At 56.9% G+C, this 14,265-nt stretch overlaps 1 protein-coding gene across 1 annotated transcript; it reads left to right on the top strand.

Annotated features, from left to right (window-relative positions):
- Window positions 1-2,272: 2,272 nt before the first annotated feature.
- Window positions 2,273-13,251, top strand: PRCC (proline rich mitotic checkpoint control factor). Its single transcript, XM_053277992.1, has 7 exons — window positions 2,273-3,001; window positions 8,007-8,054; window positions 8,410-9,000; window positions 9,373-9,471; window positions 10,962-11,105; window positions 11,337-11,402; window positions 11,864-13,251. The coding sequence occupies exons 1-7, from the start codon at window positions 2,279-2,281 to the stop codon at window positions 11,948-11,950; spliced, it is 1,758 nt and encodes a 585-aa protein (XP_053133967.1). The 5' UTR covers window positions 2,273-2,278; the 3' UTR covers window positions 11,951-13,251.
- The last annotated feature ends 1,014 nt before the right edge of the window (window positions 13,252-14,265 follow it).

Genomic DNA, 14,265 nt, shown 5'->3' on the forward strand with positions numbered 1-14,265 from the left:
TTCCCCCCCCCAGCTCAGTCAGTGGGGCTGCCCCCTAGGAGGGCACGATTCCTAGGCAGGCAGGCCCCACATGCCCAGCCAGCAGTGTGCGACTGCGTGTGAGCCCCTCCATGGGGGAAGAAAGGGCGAGCGGCTTCTCCCAAGGGCCTCCGGCCCCCTGGAGCAGGATTGGACACACACACCCAAGATCAGTGGGGCTGCCCCCTGGGAATCGGGCCTCCTCGCTTCATGCCCCACGGACCTAAGTGAGCTTGCTCCTGGGCGCAGAACGCGAGCCCTTCCAGGGGGGGCAGAGAGCGAGGTGTGTTTGTAGGGGGAGTGAAGGAGCCGTTCAGGAGGGCCGGCTCCTGCCCCATCTCTGGGGGTGCAGAGGGCATTCTGCACCCCTGCTCCTAGGCATGCCTTGTTGGGCCTTGCAGCCACAGTGGCCCATAATAAAGGGCCATGGGAGTGGTAGTCCAACATCTGCAGGAGGACCGAAGTTGTGCGGCCTTGCAGCAGAAGGGCGGTGGGTGCTCAGCAGAGGCATGGCGGGAGCTGCTTCCCAGCCCCCTCCGTCCTCATCCTGGCACAGAAAACTGCCTATCGGGGTTTTTTCAGCCTGCATGCTCCGCTTTGCAACCAGGCGCACTAAACTGCCCTTTCTGGGGGCTGCCTGATGTCCTTCTCGGGCCCTGCAGGGACCTCTCTGTGTCCAGCAGCAACCGGCCCCCTCGCACATGGAGCAGGCCCCTTAAGCCCCGCCTCCCTCCTCTTGGCCCCGCCCGCCCAGCGCGGCCATTTTAAGACTTTTTCCCGCCGCTCTTGTTTCCCTAAACGAGGCGCCATAGAGGTAGGAGAAGCTAGACTGGCATGCAGGATTCCCGCCTCCTCTACTTCTTCAAGGTGGAGCTGCAAGCAACTCATAGGCATAAGGGAAGGATTTAAGAACAGCAGCCAGCTTTCTGTGCTTCTTCCCAGCCCAGGGAGATGTTCATGTTCTTCCTAGCTCGGCTGTGAGTATGGTTTACAGAGGAGGAGATGGATGAATGCATGCATGCCTTTCTTTTATTATAATCCCTGACTTGCTGTCAATAATACATGAAACTACATCAAACATAATGCATAATTGGAATGAATGAACGGATCTGTATTTTGATCACTGACCAGAAACAAAAAAACCCCACTGAAATACTAAAAGATACAGATGGTATAGGGACAATGAAATATGCATTTCCACACTACAAAGCTTTTTGAATGACTGTTTAATGCGCAATAAAAGTTTAAAGTTTAAAAACATTCAAAAGTTTAAAACATAAAAAATCTAAACCACAGATGTAACAAAATAGCAGACGTTTTGATGTAAGACATCGTCCTCGGTGCTACAAGATATATATAGGAACTTGGGAAGCTGCCATATACTGAGTCAGACCATTGGTCCATCTAGCTCAGGATTGTCTACACAGACTGGCAGCAGCTTCTCCAAGGTTGCAGGCAGGAGACTCTCTTGTAATCCCCCACCCCCGAGTTACAGTACTACCTGCATATACTTCATAACTTGTGTGTTTCCAAATTCTTGTGTGTAAATCTTTGTAGATATGTCATGTACAAACAACCACTTTGTATATAATTGTGCTTTGGCAACGTACTGTATGCTTTGGTAGTTTGTTGGTTCAATTAAAAAAAATCTTGTCCTATCTTGGAGATGCTGCCAGGGAGGGAACTTGGAGCCTAGATGCTCTTCCCAGAGCGGCTCCATCCCCTAAGGGGGGAATCTCTTACAGTGCTCACACATCAAGTCCCCCATTCATATGCAACCAGGGCGAACCCTGCTCAGCTAAGGGGACCCATCATGCTTGTTACCCCAAGACCAGCTGGCCTGATCCAGCAGCGCTGTAATTATGATGGGGAGAGTTTTGTAACATGGAGAAGCACAAGGTATCTACATGCAAACAAGGATCCTGGGTGCTGGGGAGGATCTGTGGGGGCAATTTTTCTAGACTGATCATTGCTACAGCCTAGAAATGTGTGTGTGTGTGTGTGTGTGTGTGTGTGTGTGTGTGTGTGTGTGTATTGAGGGGGGTGGCTGGAGCTGCAGACAGGTGGTCTGTCCCACCACTTGCCTGCTGCAGATTTAGCAGTGGAATTGGCAGCAGGCCTAAGCTCTTATAAACTCAGACAAGATCTATACTCGATTTCCCCATCCAAGGCACGAGATGCATCGCTCTGGACTCCTTTTGTTTCTACCTCTGCGTGCACCAGCAGCAGGGCAGCACGTAGGCCGCGGCGCTCGGGTGGGATGATGGGAATGGTGACATTTCCTCCCTGGAGGTCGGAGGTGGTCGGGAGAAGACTCGGCTTCCCGGCAAGCCCCGCGCGGCGGGATACCCGCGCGTCCAAGGCACCCTCCGCCGCGGCGCCCTCTGGGAGTCGTAGTTCCCTCCTCCTGCTCTTGCGCCGAGGAAGGCGAGGAGACGAGCGAAATCTCCTGCCGCTTCCAGAGCGGCCATTACCCGCAGCCGGAGGTCGAGGCTGCGCGAAGGCTTGGCGGACGGGCGGCGGAGGCGCTGGGCCAGCGGGGAGGGCGGAAGCTCGAGCCCGCCCCACCCGGGCCTTCCCTTCCGGCGGCGGGCTGCGTTGCCATGGCGACCGCTGCGGCCTAGCGGGCTCCGCGCTCAGCCAGCGCGGCCTAGTACGGCGGGGGAGCCTCGGCCTTGTCTGGGAGTTGCCGCCGCCAGCCGGGGCCATGTCCTTAGTGGCCTACGCCAGCAGCGAGGAGGAGACGGAGGAAGAGGAGAGCGAGAGCGACACCGAGGAGGAGGAGGAAGAGGAGAAAGGGGGAGGCGGAGGCGGCGGGGAGCCCCAAGGCGGGCGCGGGGGCCTCGGGCTCCTCCTCTCCCTGCCGCTGCCGCGCTCCAAGCCCGGCCTGGGAGCGGGCCTCGCCGCCCCCTCGGAGGAGCCCCAGCCCAGGAAGAGGACGCAGCCCGTCCGCATCGCGGCCCCTCGACTCCGCCCGGGGGACGTGAGTATCTAGGGAGGGCCGGGGTGGGAGGGGAGGCGTCTCGTGTGGTCCTAAGCGGGGCCCCCTCGCCTGGCCTGAGGCGCTCCTCCTCCATTTCACACACACACACTCTCTTTCCCCTCTCGGGTTTCGTATTGTATGCGCCTGCGGGGCAGGGACCTGGCCTTGTTCCTTTTCGCTCGCTCTCTCTTCCCACCCCCTCACCCCCCCGCCACTTTTTCCTTCTGCTGAAATAACTCTCTGGGCCCAGGGAGGCCCCAGCCCTGCTCAGCTTCGGCCCTTCTGCAGTTGTTGGCCTACAACTCCCATAATCCCTGGCTCCTGGCTGCTGTGGTTGGGGATCATGGGAGTTGTAGTCCAAAAACAGCTTGTGCGGTGGTGGTGGGGTGGCTAAATCGAGCAGGCCTGGGGGTAGAGCATCTGCTTGGCTCGCAGAAGGACCCAGGTGCAGCCCCTGGCAGCATCTCCAGGTAGGGCTGGGAGAGCTGCTGCCAGTCAGAGTAGAGGCAGGTCTGCACAACATAAGGCCTGGGGGCCAGATTTGGCCCCCAGGGACTCTTTTACTGGCCCGCAAGTATCCCACAGCAACACAGGAGCTGGAAGCTGCCTTATAACGCCAGCCTCTACATGTTTTCTCAGAAACATGTTCCATGGTGTACCCAGTGAGGCTCACTCCCCTGTAAGCATGCCTAGGCTTGCAGCCTGAAAGCAATGACAATTTCGGGAGAGGAGAGGACTTGGCATTGAATCAGGGCTGGCATGCACTCCAGAGGCCGCACTGACTGAGCAGGGGCAGGACCCAATTTCTGGCCGCTATCCTTGGTTAAAACTATGGGCCTGTCGACAGGCGGAGTAGATCCACAAGTAACTAATAATATTTTTGCTTTGAATGTAATAATGTGCTAAAAACTGACCTCGGCCCCTGCATGCCAAGTTGTGGATGGTTCCGGCCCACAAGGGCATCTGAGTTGTGCAGCCTAGACAAAGCTGAGCTAGAGTCACCAGCGGTCGAACTTGGTACAAGGCAGCTTCCTGTAGGGCTGGGGCCCTAGAGGAGCGGCCGGGCATCCGCTCTGCATGCAGAAGGTCCCAGGTTCTACCCCTTGGCAGCATCTCCAGGTAGGGCTCTACAGACAGAAAAGGGCACCTGCAGTTTCACGTTTGAGTCCCTTCAGAACTCCTAGGTGGGCGCCATCTGGCCCTGGCAATTGGTTAATTTTTAGTTTCCCAAGACAATCTAGAACGTCTTCCCTTGTCACTTCAAATTGGCCCAGTTTTTCTGTTTCCAAGCCTGAGGAGCTCAGTTCCATAGCGAGTATATGTGCTGTATCCTCGGCCGTGAAGGTAGAGGTGAAGGTAGAGATGCAAAGAACTCGGCTTCTCTGCAGTCTCCTTCTCCTCCTTAATAGCCCCTTTCATGCCCTTATCATCAAAGGGTCCAACCGTCTCCTTGGCTTTTCTGCTTCTGGTATATTTAAATAAGTTTTTATTATTCCATCTCTTTTGTCAGTTTATTTTCCTTTCGGTTCTCTTCATTTGGGCAGGACTTCCATTTTTCTTGTTGTCTTCCCTTTTATAGCTTCCCTGACTCTACTTGTTAGTCACACTGGCATCCTCCTGAACTTGGTGGTACCTTTCCTCCTCCTTTCCACCACCCCAGCCACAATGGGCCAAGGAATGCAGTGGTTTTCTGTACACATGAGCTGCAATCCTCTATGCACTTAATTGGAAAGAAGGCTCACTTAACTTAGAGGGACTGACTTCTGCGTAACTAGTCTGAGGGTTTAACTATAAGGTGAGGCCTTATGCCTGAAGGGCTGTGCCCGACATTTTGCAGGAAAAGTGGTTTTGAGGTGGGATGTTGTGGTCCCTGGCACAACCTTGTATGTAGTGTTCCCTCTAACAGGGATTCCCAGATGTTATTGACTACAACTCCCATAATCCCCAGCCAAAGACCATTGCAGCTGGGAATGCTGGGAGTTGTAATGAACAGCATCTGGGAATCCCTGTTAGAGGGAACACTGCTTGTGCCTGAGTTTATTTGGGGATAAATCCCATGGAATAAGGGCCCACACATGCTTGGGAATATGCATCTTAGACCCCTGCTAACTGAGCAAAGAGACGCCTTTTAAAATGGCAGTTCTCTTCTATTTAGCAGGGGGAGAGCAACTGGCCCTATCCATCCCCAGCACAGCATCCCTCCAGTGACTGTTGCTAGTGTCTACCTTACGTTTCTTTTTAGAATGTGAGCCCTTTGGGGACAGGGAAGTGTCTTATTTATTTACTTTTTCTATGTAAACCGTTTGGATAAGTTCTGTTGGAAAGTGTTGTGTGTGTATGTAGTAGTAGTAGTAGTAGTAATGAAGTCAAGCATGGCTTCTATGTGAGTAAACACACATAGAGTTGGTTGCAACACGTGTGTGTCTGTCTGTCTGTCTGGGCATCGATCACGTTGAGCTTTTTTTGAGTAAACCCGCAAGGTGCTGGGGGTGGAATTGGTTGTGCACCCCGTGCCGCCTTCCGTGGGAGTGAAGTACGGTCGGCAAACATGCAGCAGGCTAGAAGCTGGTTGCAATCCTTGACTCAGGCGGCAGTCCCACTGAACTCGGCAAGCAAGGTCCGGGGGCGGTCTGGCCGTGGCCTTAAGGGCCCTGAGTAAACGCTCACACGCTTCCCATCAGGAAGCAAACCAGCCCTGCAGCATCAGATCCCATTCTCGGCCTGAGGGCGGCACACAGTTTGGTGTCCTCCTGTGTCCGATTGGCAGTCAGCCTCCAGGGTATTTCGGCAGCTTTTGTCTGCGGTGTGTCGAACTGGCTCCTGGCCTTCTTAGGTTCCACGTCCGAGAAATAGCCCCCTTGGCCAAGGAGACGTTTCCCCAGAACCGTGGGATCTGAGCCTTACCAGCAAACCTGGGTGCATCACTGGCTCATCAACAGTTCAGCCGATTAAGCATTGCCTTTGCTCACCACGGTTGCCTTCCGCTGACTAATCCGGCCAAGTGTCAGCGGCTTGATCTACACATTATCCCTAACCCTTTCCCCCCGGGCGACTTGGGGGCAGGGAGCATCGCTGGTGCCAGAGCACATGATCGACTTATCTCATGGAGGGGAGAGCTATTCTTGTGGAAGCGAGCATGAATTGCCCCCCCTTTGCTAAGCGGGGGCTGCTCTGGTTTGCATTTGGATGGGAGACTACATGTGAACCGCACTCTGGTGGGGGGTGATGGGTTTTGTAGTCTGAAAATAGCTGGCGGGCCAGAGTTGTGCAGCCCTGCCTTCGGGGACTGGGCCATAGCTCAGTGGCAGAATGTCTGCTCTGTGTGCAGAAAGTTCCAGATTCACTCCCTGGCAGCATCTCCAGGTCGGGCTGGGAGAGACTCCTGCCTGGAATCTTGGAGAGCCGCTGCCAGTCAGTGTAGGCAATACTGAACGACATGGACCAGTGATCTGACTCGGTATAAGGCAGCTCTTCCGGTGTCTCCATCTTGAGCTCGTCCCTCTATAACGGTGCCTCTGAGGTTCCAGCTGCCAGACTTGGTGGAAATCATTCACTCGTGAAAGCCAGTTCCTGCTCTTGTTGATGGTATTTATTTACTGGCCTTCAGCACAGATTTTCTCAAAGAAAGAAGAGCCAGAGGACTCCTTGTCCCAAAAAGGCCTTGCGGTGTAAAGAAACACACAGCTGACAGCAGCCGCTGGGAGGATGCTGTGTTGGGGCTGGACGGGGCCAGTTGCTCTCCCCCTGCTCAATCCAAGGGAATTACCATTTTAAAAAGGTGGCCCACGTAGAAGGAGTCGCTGCAGCCTTGTGTCTTTGCAGAAGCAAAGAGGTCGGTTTTGGTAGAGTCAAAGTGGGCAGATGCATGTCCAGCTGCGGTAATCATTTTTGAAAGGTTCTTCTGGGCCCATCCGGGCCTCTGCTCCCTTTAGCCGGAAAAAGCAGATTGATCCGCTTCTTTTCTGAGAACCTAGGTTTCCCTACCTCTTTTAGAAATGAAACGGGAGGATCTGGCTCCACCGGAGGGTGAAATTTGGGAATCCGGGGCTCTCGGCTTCTTAGCTCTCAGGCCCCTGAGGTTCCAGGATTGCAGGAAGCGGCAAGGGAGTCCTGGAGTGTGGGCTGTGGCAGGCAGGGAGGTGATGAAGACGACTCCCAGTTTGGGGCCATGTCTGGAAGGCCGGGTGCTCTGGTTGGGCACAGTGCACAGGGGCTGAAGGAGACATGTTGATGGCAAGTCCTTATCACTGAGTTACAGCAGGAGGGAATGTGGGAGGCAGAAGACGGTTTTCTCATATCTAAGCCACACAATTCATGGGCTAGCAAAGAGTTTCATAAGAAGCTGCCATATACTGAGTCAGGCCATTAGTCCATCTAGCTCAGTATTGTCTACACAGACTGGCAGCGGCTTCTCCGAGGTTGCAGGCAGGAGTCTCTCTCAGCCCTCTCTTGGAGATGCTGCCAGGGAGGGAACTTGAAACCTTCTGCTCTTCCCAGAGCGGCTCCATCCCCTGAAGGGAAGATCTTCCAGTGCTCACACATCAAGTCTCCCTTTCATATGCAACCGGGGCAGACCCTGCTTAGCTCAGAGGGCCAGCCATGCTTACCACAAGACCAACGGGGGGGGGGGGGGGGGCTGCAGTGTTGACCTGACTTTGGTCTTGGGTGTGTGGCCTCGGTGGTCACAGGGTTGGACCTCGGTGGTCACACTCATTCCTCACCCCAAAAAGAGACTGGCTTCTGGGTTCAAAGTTTATTTTATCTATCTATCTATCTATCTATAAACCAAATTTGTACACTGCCCCAAACTTTCACCTCTGGGCGATTAACAATAGCATAAAACAAGTTGCAAATATATACAAAAAAAACTTAAAACAATTTAACAATTTAAAAACAAACCAGAGATTAAAATGTAAACAAAATGTCAGTTGCCCACCAAAGGCATTGCCTTCTGTTCTCCTTTTTTGTGCTCAGTTCCCTCTTTGTCTCTTTCTCTCTCTCTCAGTCCGATTCGGAGGAAGATGAGCCGACCAAGAAGCAGCCCCACATCCAGGTGAGGACTTGTCTGCCTTGGGCTCGGAGAACAGCTGGGTCTGAAAGAGGAGGGCCATTCCTTTGGTCAGACATGGTTGAGCTCAGCTTTTTAAAAAGTGGCTGGGTTGAGGGATGGAGGGTGGGGGTGGGCTCTGCCTGAGGAGCCCCCACCCTGGTCCTTGGGGTCCTCGTTTCCCCCCTTGGATTGCTGGGCTGCAGGAGTGTCCTGGTCTTGCAGCCCCTCGGCACTTCCAGCTCCCTCTTGGGTTTCCTCTGGCACAAGCTTGCAGCCCCGCTGGCTCTGGGATCCGAGAGGGCCGGCCGAAAAGGGACCGTCCTCACCTTCTCCTTCTCTGTCTCCTCCTCCTCCTCAGGGGCCCAGCGAAGGAGCCGGCCTGTCCGCCCTGCTTCCCCAGCCCAAAAACCTGACCGTGAAAGAGACTAACCGGCTCCTCCTGCCGTACGCGTTCTCCAGGAAAGCGGCCGAGAACTCGGCGGAGGCCAAGCCCGCCAAGGCCCCGGTGCCCGCCTCCAAGCCCCGCCTGCCGCTCCAGGCTCCCTCGGGCGCCCCGACCACCACCCCCTCCCCGTCGGCCATCAAGGCTGCCGCCAAGAGCGCCGCCCTGCAGGTGACCAAGCAGATCACCCAGGAGGAGAACGACAGCGACGAGGAGGTGGCCCCCGAGAACTACTTCTCCTTGTCGGAACGGAGCGAGCCGCCCGCCATCAGCCCCGAGGCCTACGTGTACCCCAGCGTGGTGGTGGTGCCGGACGACCTGCCGCCCGGGACAGAGCCGGAGGGCCAGGACGCGGCCGCCAACGCCCCTCTGGAGTTCAAGACGGCGCCGGGTTCCAGTGCCGCTTCGCACGGCTGGGCACCGAAGCCCGGGGAGGAGTATGGCGGCCAGCCATATAATCAGTATCCTGGCTACAGCGATGCCGGCGGCACCGGGGCGTACTACCCGGTGAGAAAGCCAGCGCGCAGCCGGTATCTTGAGGGCCATTCCGCCGTCGGTGGGCTCGCCAGATGTTAGTGGACTACGGCTCCCATCATGCCCTTTGGCCAAAGGGGCTGATGGGAGCTGTAGTCCCCCGACATCCGGCGCCCCAGCCTGGAGAAGACCTTAAGGAGATCCCAAGAGGCCGGGATTGGGAAGGGTGGCGAGAGAGAGGCGGGAGTCTGAGAAGCCAAAGGCATTGTGGGGCAGGGCGAGGAGGGAGTTTGGGTATATGGGCGACTTGGGTGGAGTTGCGGTGGAGGGACCAAAAAGCAGCTGGCCGTGGGGCAGGCTTCCCTTCTGCTCCTGAGAGACCCCCTTTTCCCCTCTTGGCGACAGGAATACTACAGCGGCAGCTACTACCAGGAAACAGACCCCACCTTGGGGCCGCCCCCGGAGATGAGCAGCGACGCCTCCTCCTTCATGGACGATGAAGCGGTGAGCGGCTCCACGCCCTGGGAGTGTCGCCGAGGCCGGCTGGCCTCGGCATCTGGGGCAGGCTGTGTGGTGGGCCACGGAGCGTGGCTGGTGGGTGAGGGCCAGGCACCCCCTTGCGGAGAGAGACAAAGAGAGTGTGCAGGTCACTGTCCCCTCTAAGGCATGCGCACGTTCACGAGTTTTCGGATGTCTGCTCAGTTCATTTTAGATCCCGTTCGGGAAGGCCCCGCTCTGAATGCACACACTGCCTTGATTCTGCCGCCCAGAACAAAACTCGTTCCTCCCAGAGATAAAAACAATCAGACGGACCACTGGTGTGGGTGGGAGGGTAGGGTGGATCTCTCGGTGGGCTCATCAAGCTTTATCTTGCAACAACCAGGACCCAGAGAGGTGCTTCGGCCCCGAGTCCGATGCCAGGCTGAGGCCCTCAATGCTGCACCTTTCTCTCTCTCTCGGGTCTAATGAAATGCCTTCTCCTGCCCAAGCGCTTCTGCCTGCAAAAAGCAGCAGAGCCCAGGAATGTCTTCACAGTTTGGGGACGGCCACTCGGAGAAGGGGGAAATAGCCAGAGAGGCTTTCGGACACTTCTGGCCCTCTGCTGCTCAGGAACTCCCCACAGAGCACCTTGTCAGAATTTCGCCACAGCCACAAGTAGGGATGTGCGTGGGACCGGCAACTGCCAGTTCGAAGTTGGCTGGGGTGGGGTAGCTTTAAGGACTGGCGCGAGTGCTCTTAACCCCCCCCATCTCCCCTGCCAGCGCTGTGCTTTAAAACTCGCAAGAGTGTCTTAAAGCGCCGGCAGGGGAAGTAAGAGCACCATCCCTGGTCCTTCAAGCGATCCCTACCCACCTTCGAACAGGCCAAACTGCCGGACTTTCGAACCGGTCTGTAAAAGGGCCTCCGAACCGGTTCGGGCACATCCCTAGCCACAAGGGGGAAAGAAATGGCTGGCGTGCAAAGATTGCTGGAGAAAATGGTCTCTGGGGTCTGCATTTGGGCCTCTCTGCCTTGGGATGGAGGTCGTTCCGGGACAGCTCCCTAGCTCTGCTCTTCTGGCTGCATTTCATCCCTGGACTCGTTGGTGGTCCCAGTGGGCTCCAGAAACCCCATCCGCAGCCGAATCTGGGACGCTGGTCGGGCGGGAGGGTCTGAAGGGCACCCACCAGCCTGGGGAGGAGAGCTGGTCTTGTGCTCGCACGTGGGAAGGCTCCCCTTTGCTAAGCAGGGTCTGCCCTGGCTTACATTTGGATGGGAGGCTCCTCGACACGTGTGAGCACTGTTCAGAGATTCCCCGCTGAGGGGAGGGGGCCGCTCTGGGCAGAAGGTCCCAAGTCCCCTCCCTGGCCCCTCCAGCTAGAGCTGAGAGAGACTCTCCTTGGAGCAGCCGCTGCCAGTCTGGGTGGACCGTAACACGCTAGATGGGCCCAGGGCCTGACGCGGTAGAAGGCCGCCCTCCTTACGTTTGTGTCCCCCCCCCTCTCCTTGTCCAGTTCAAGCGCCTGCAAGGCAAGCGGAACCGCGGGCGGGAGGAGATCAACTTTGTGGAGATCAAGGGGGACGACCAGCTGAGCGGAGCCCAGCAGTGGCTGACCAAGTCCTTGACGGAGGAGCAGAACATGAAGTCCTTCAGCAAGGTGAGGGGCCGGGGGGCCAGGCTGGGGTCGGCTGCTCCCCTCCTCCCCTGGCTTCAGCGGCCCGTCCTCGGGCACTGGGGGGACCAGCAGCAGAGAGCTGAGTCCTGCCAAGGGGCGGCGGTGGGGTGGGGTGGAGGGGTCTGTGGGGTCAGGGGGCTGCTTCCTCGTCCCCTCCAGACGGGGGCCTCTTCTCGGGGACCATAACTTTTTTACTCTCTTTCTCCACCCTAGAAAAAAGGCGAGCAGCCCACAGGCCAGCAGCGGAGGAAACACCAGATCACATACCTGATTCACCAGGTGAGGGCTCCCCCCCCGCCCCCGGCGAGGGGCAGTTCTTCCCCTTGTGCCGCGTTTCACCGTGACACCCAGAAGGTCTCCCTCCCGGGCCCGTCCCCCACCCCACAAACCTGCCGTCTCGCATGCTGACACCACCACCACCCCCGTGGGTCGCGCAGCAGGTATGCCCCCCTCCTGCTGGTGCGGATCACGTCCCGGGCCTGTGACCCTCTGGCACAGGCTTGAGGAGAGGGCTGGACTCTGGCAGTCACAAAGGAGCTGCCGGGTTGGTGCTCTGCGTTGCTGCCCTCTGGTGGCAGCAGCCGGGGAACTCCCCAGAGCCACCAGGGGGAGCCCAAGAGGTTTCTAGCTTCACCTCCGAACCCTGATGGGATGGCTGAGCAGTGTCTCGGGCGGTTGTCGGGCTGGACGGGGTTTCTCTGGGAAGTCAATGCATTGCTCGCTCGCTCTCTTTCTGGCAGGCAAAAGAGCGAGAGCTGGAGCTGAAGAACACGTGGGCCGAAAACAAGCTCAGCCGGCGCCAGACCCAGGCCAAGTACGGCTTTTAGCGGCCAGCTGGTCTAGGAAGCCCCTCCGGCCCCCAAGGTGAACCGCCCGGTCGTCTTGCACAGGGGCGGGAGGAGATGGCGCCCCGCTGCCTGCCAGGAGGAAGCCTGGGGCCCTCCGTTTCTCTCGTCCACGCTGCCGCTGCTTCTCTGAGCAATATTCGGAAGGACATGCCTGTCCAGCCGGAGGGTGCCGAATGACGGGATCTGCTTGGGACGGGGGACTTTCCTCCCGCCTGCCTGCCCGGCCCTGCCTCCCGCCTCTCTCTTCACTTTCTTCCCATTGGCCGTCGGAACACGGAGGAGGAGGAGGATGTCTGGGGCCAGCCCGAGCTCAGCTTGGAGGCGGCCTAGTCTGGGGGCGGGGGTGTGTGTGTGTGTGTGTGTGTGTGTGTGTGTGTGTGTGTGTGTGTGGCTGCATTCTGGCCAAAGGGCTCCTCACTGGGTGGAGGTGGGTCAGGGGCCAGTGGGGCCCTGTTGCTGCCTCCCCCGGCCATTTGATTCTGTGCCCCGCCACAAAGCCCCAAGGGAAGTTCTCGAATTTGTGGGCTGGCCGACAGCAGCTCCCCGCTCCACCTTTCCAGTCCCGGCAGCAGCAGCCATGGCCTCTACTCCTAAGCGACAGTGTTCCGGATTTCCGTACAAAATGCAACTGGACGTTAACATGTGCGCCCCCGCCCACCCCCAAGCCAGAACGATGCAACATGGCTTATCCATCCTTGGGAGGAATCCGGAGGCTAGACCCTGGACAGGGCAGCCTACAGAAAGCAGAGCTCAGGCCTGCGTCCCCTTAACTCTGCCCCCCAGGCACAAGTTAGCTCGCCGGTGGCCGATTCACTTGCCGTTTCCCAGCCCAGACGTGAGCGTTGACCAGACAAGGAAGGTGTCTCTTTCTCAGTTCTCCTCGTCCGCCAAACGCCAGGTGGGGGGATTCGACTGGGAGGCCGAGGCTGGAGACCCTCGCTCTCTCTGGGCTTTGCCCCCTCTGGTTTTGCTGCAGGCTCTATTCAAAGCAGTCCTCCTGCTGGCCCCCTACTCTCATATTCTCACCCCGAATTGTCGTGTTCTTCTTTGTTGTCGACACCGTTCACACCGCCGCCGCTTTTTCCTGTTCGGAGGATGCCATCCCAGGTCCAAAGTTCCTGGGTGAGTGTCATCTCTATTTAGGGTGTTTTGAAACAAAACAAAAAAAAACACCCCAATTTCTAGTTTATTTCCCTGGACGTTTTAGTACTTAGGAAAGCTTCTCTCCCCACCCCCTTTTGTTTTTTTGAGTATTCCAAAATAAAACTCTCATTCAGTAATTTATTCGCATCTTCCGAAATTGTCTGGAAAGAGATTTTTTATAAAGGAATAAAACTTTTAAATTAACTTTGCCAATTAATGGTGAGCTGTAGCCCACCACCAGGGTCTCTCTCTCCCCCTGCAAAAAAAGCCCCACTACCTGTCTTCTGGGGGGGGGGGGAGCAGACGGATTCTGGTATCCTCTTGCTCAGGAAGCAGAGGACTCCTGTACAAAACCCAGGGGGCCATCCTCTCCCTAGCCTGGGGAAAGGAGGAAGATGCTATTCCTTTCAGAAAGAGATCTGCATTAAGTAAAACTGATGTGTGAGCACTGGGAGATAATCCCCGTAGGGGATGGGGCCGCTCTGGGAAGAGCATCTAGGTCCCAAGTCCCCTCCCTGGCAGCACCTCCAAAATAGGGCTGAGAGAGACTCCTGCCTACAGACTTGGAGAAGCCGCTGCCAGTCTGTGAAGACAATACTGAGCTAGGTGGACCAAGGGTCTGACTCAGCATGTGGCAGCTTCCTGAAACATTGCCGCTGATGGGTGCCCAATGGAAGCAAGCCAACTCTGGTGCGCGTGAGTTTCCTGGTGCATTTGGGTCCCTGTTAATCGGGCATCCCACCCACCCCCCTTGGATTCCAGGGCAGTGGAAATGGCTTGTGTTTTTTTTCCGGCGGAGGGGCGAAGAACAGCTTGAGCAATGGCTCAGCCAGCAAAACCTGGCAGGGGTGTTAAGAGAGGGTGCCTGTGAGAGGTGGAGGAGGGCTAGCGTTGCTTCTGCTCTCGCCAGCAAGCTGCCTCCCCCCTGGGCAGCTCTTAATAATAATCTTTATTACGGTCGTTGACCAGCCCTGGGCAGCTGGAAAAGGATGTTCTGGGGAGCGTCTTGTCTTCCTGGCTCTCTGATAAGGCATCGGAGCTGCAGGCGCGGGGCCTGCCAGCTTAAAAATAAATGTGTTTCTGGAAGCAATCAAAGGAAGAGCCACAAGGTGGGAGCTGAAAGGGAGGGGGGGCCTTGCAAGCACACAGTT

This window comes from Hemicordylus capensis, chromosome 14, assembly GCF_027244095.1.
Source record: "Hemicordylus capensis ecotype Gifberg chromosome 14, rHemCap1.1.pri, whole genome shotgun sequence".
NCBI classification, from domain to species: Eukaryota; Metazoa; Chordata; class Lepidosauria; order Squamata; family Cordylidae; genus Hemicordylus; species Hemicordylus capensis.

Excerpts from the sequence above, each read along its gene's own strand:
- PRCC (XM_053277992.1), top strand. The coding sequence starts at position 2,279 with ATGATGGGAATGGTGACATTTCCTCCCTGGAGGTCGGAGGTGGTCGGG. Across the intron at positions 3,002-8,006 it reads CTCGACTCCGCCCGGGGGAC|TCCGATTCGGAGGAAGATGA; the intron begins GTGAGTATCTAG and ends TCTCTCTCTCAG. Across the intron at positions 8,055-8,409 it reads AGAAGCAGCCCCACATCCAG|GGGCCCAGCGAAGGAGCCGG; the intron begins GTGAGGACTTGT and ends CCTCCTCCTCAG.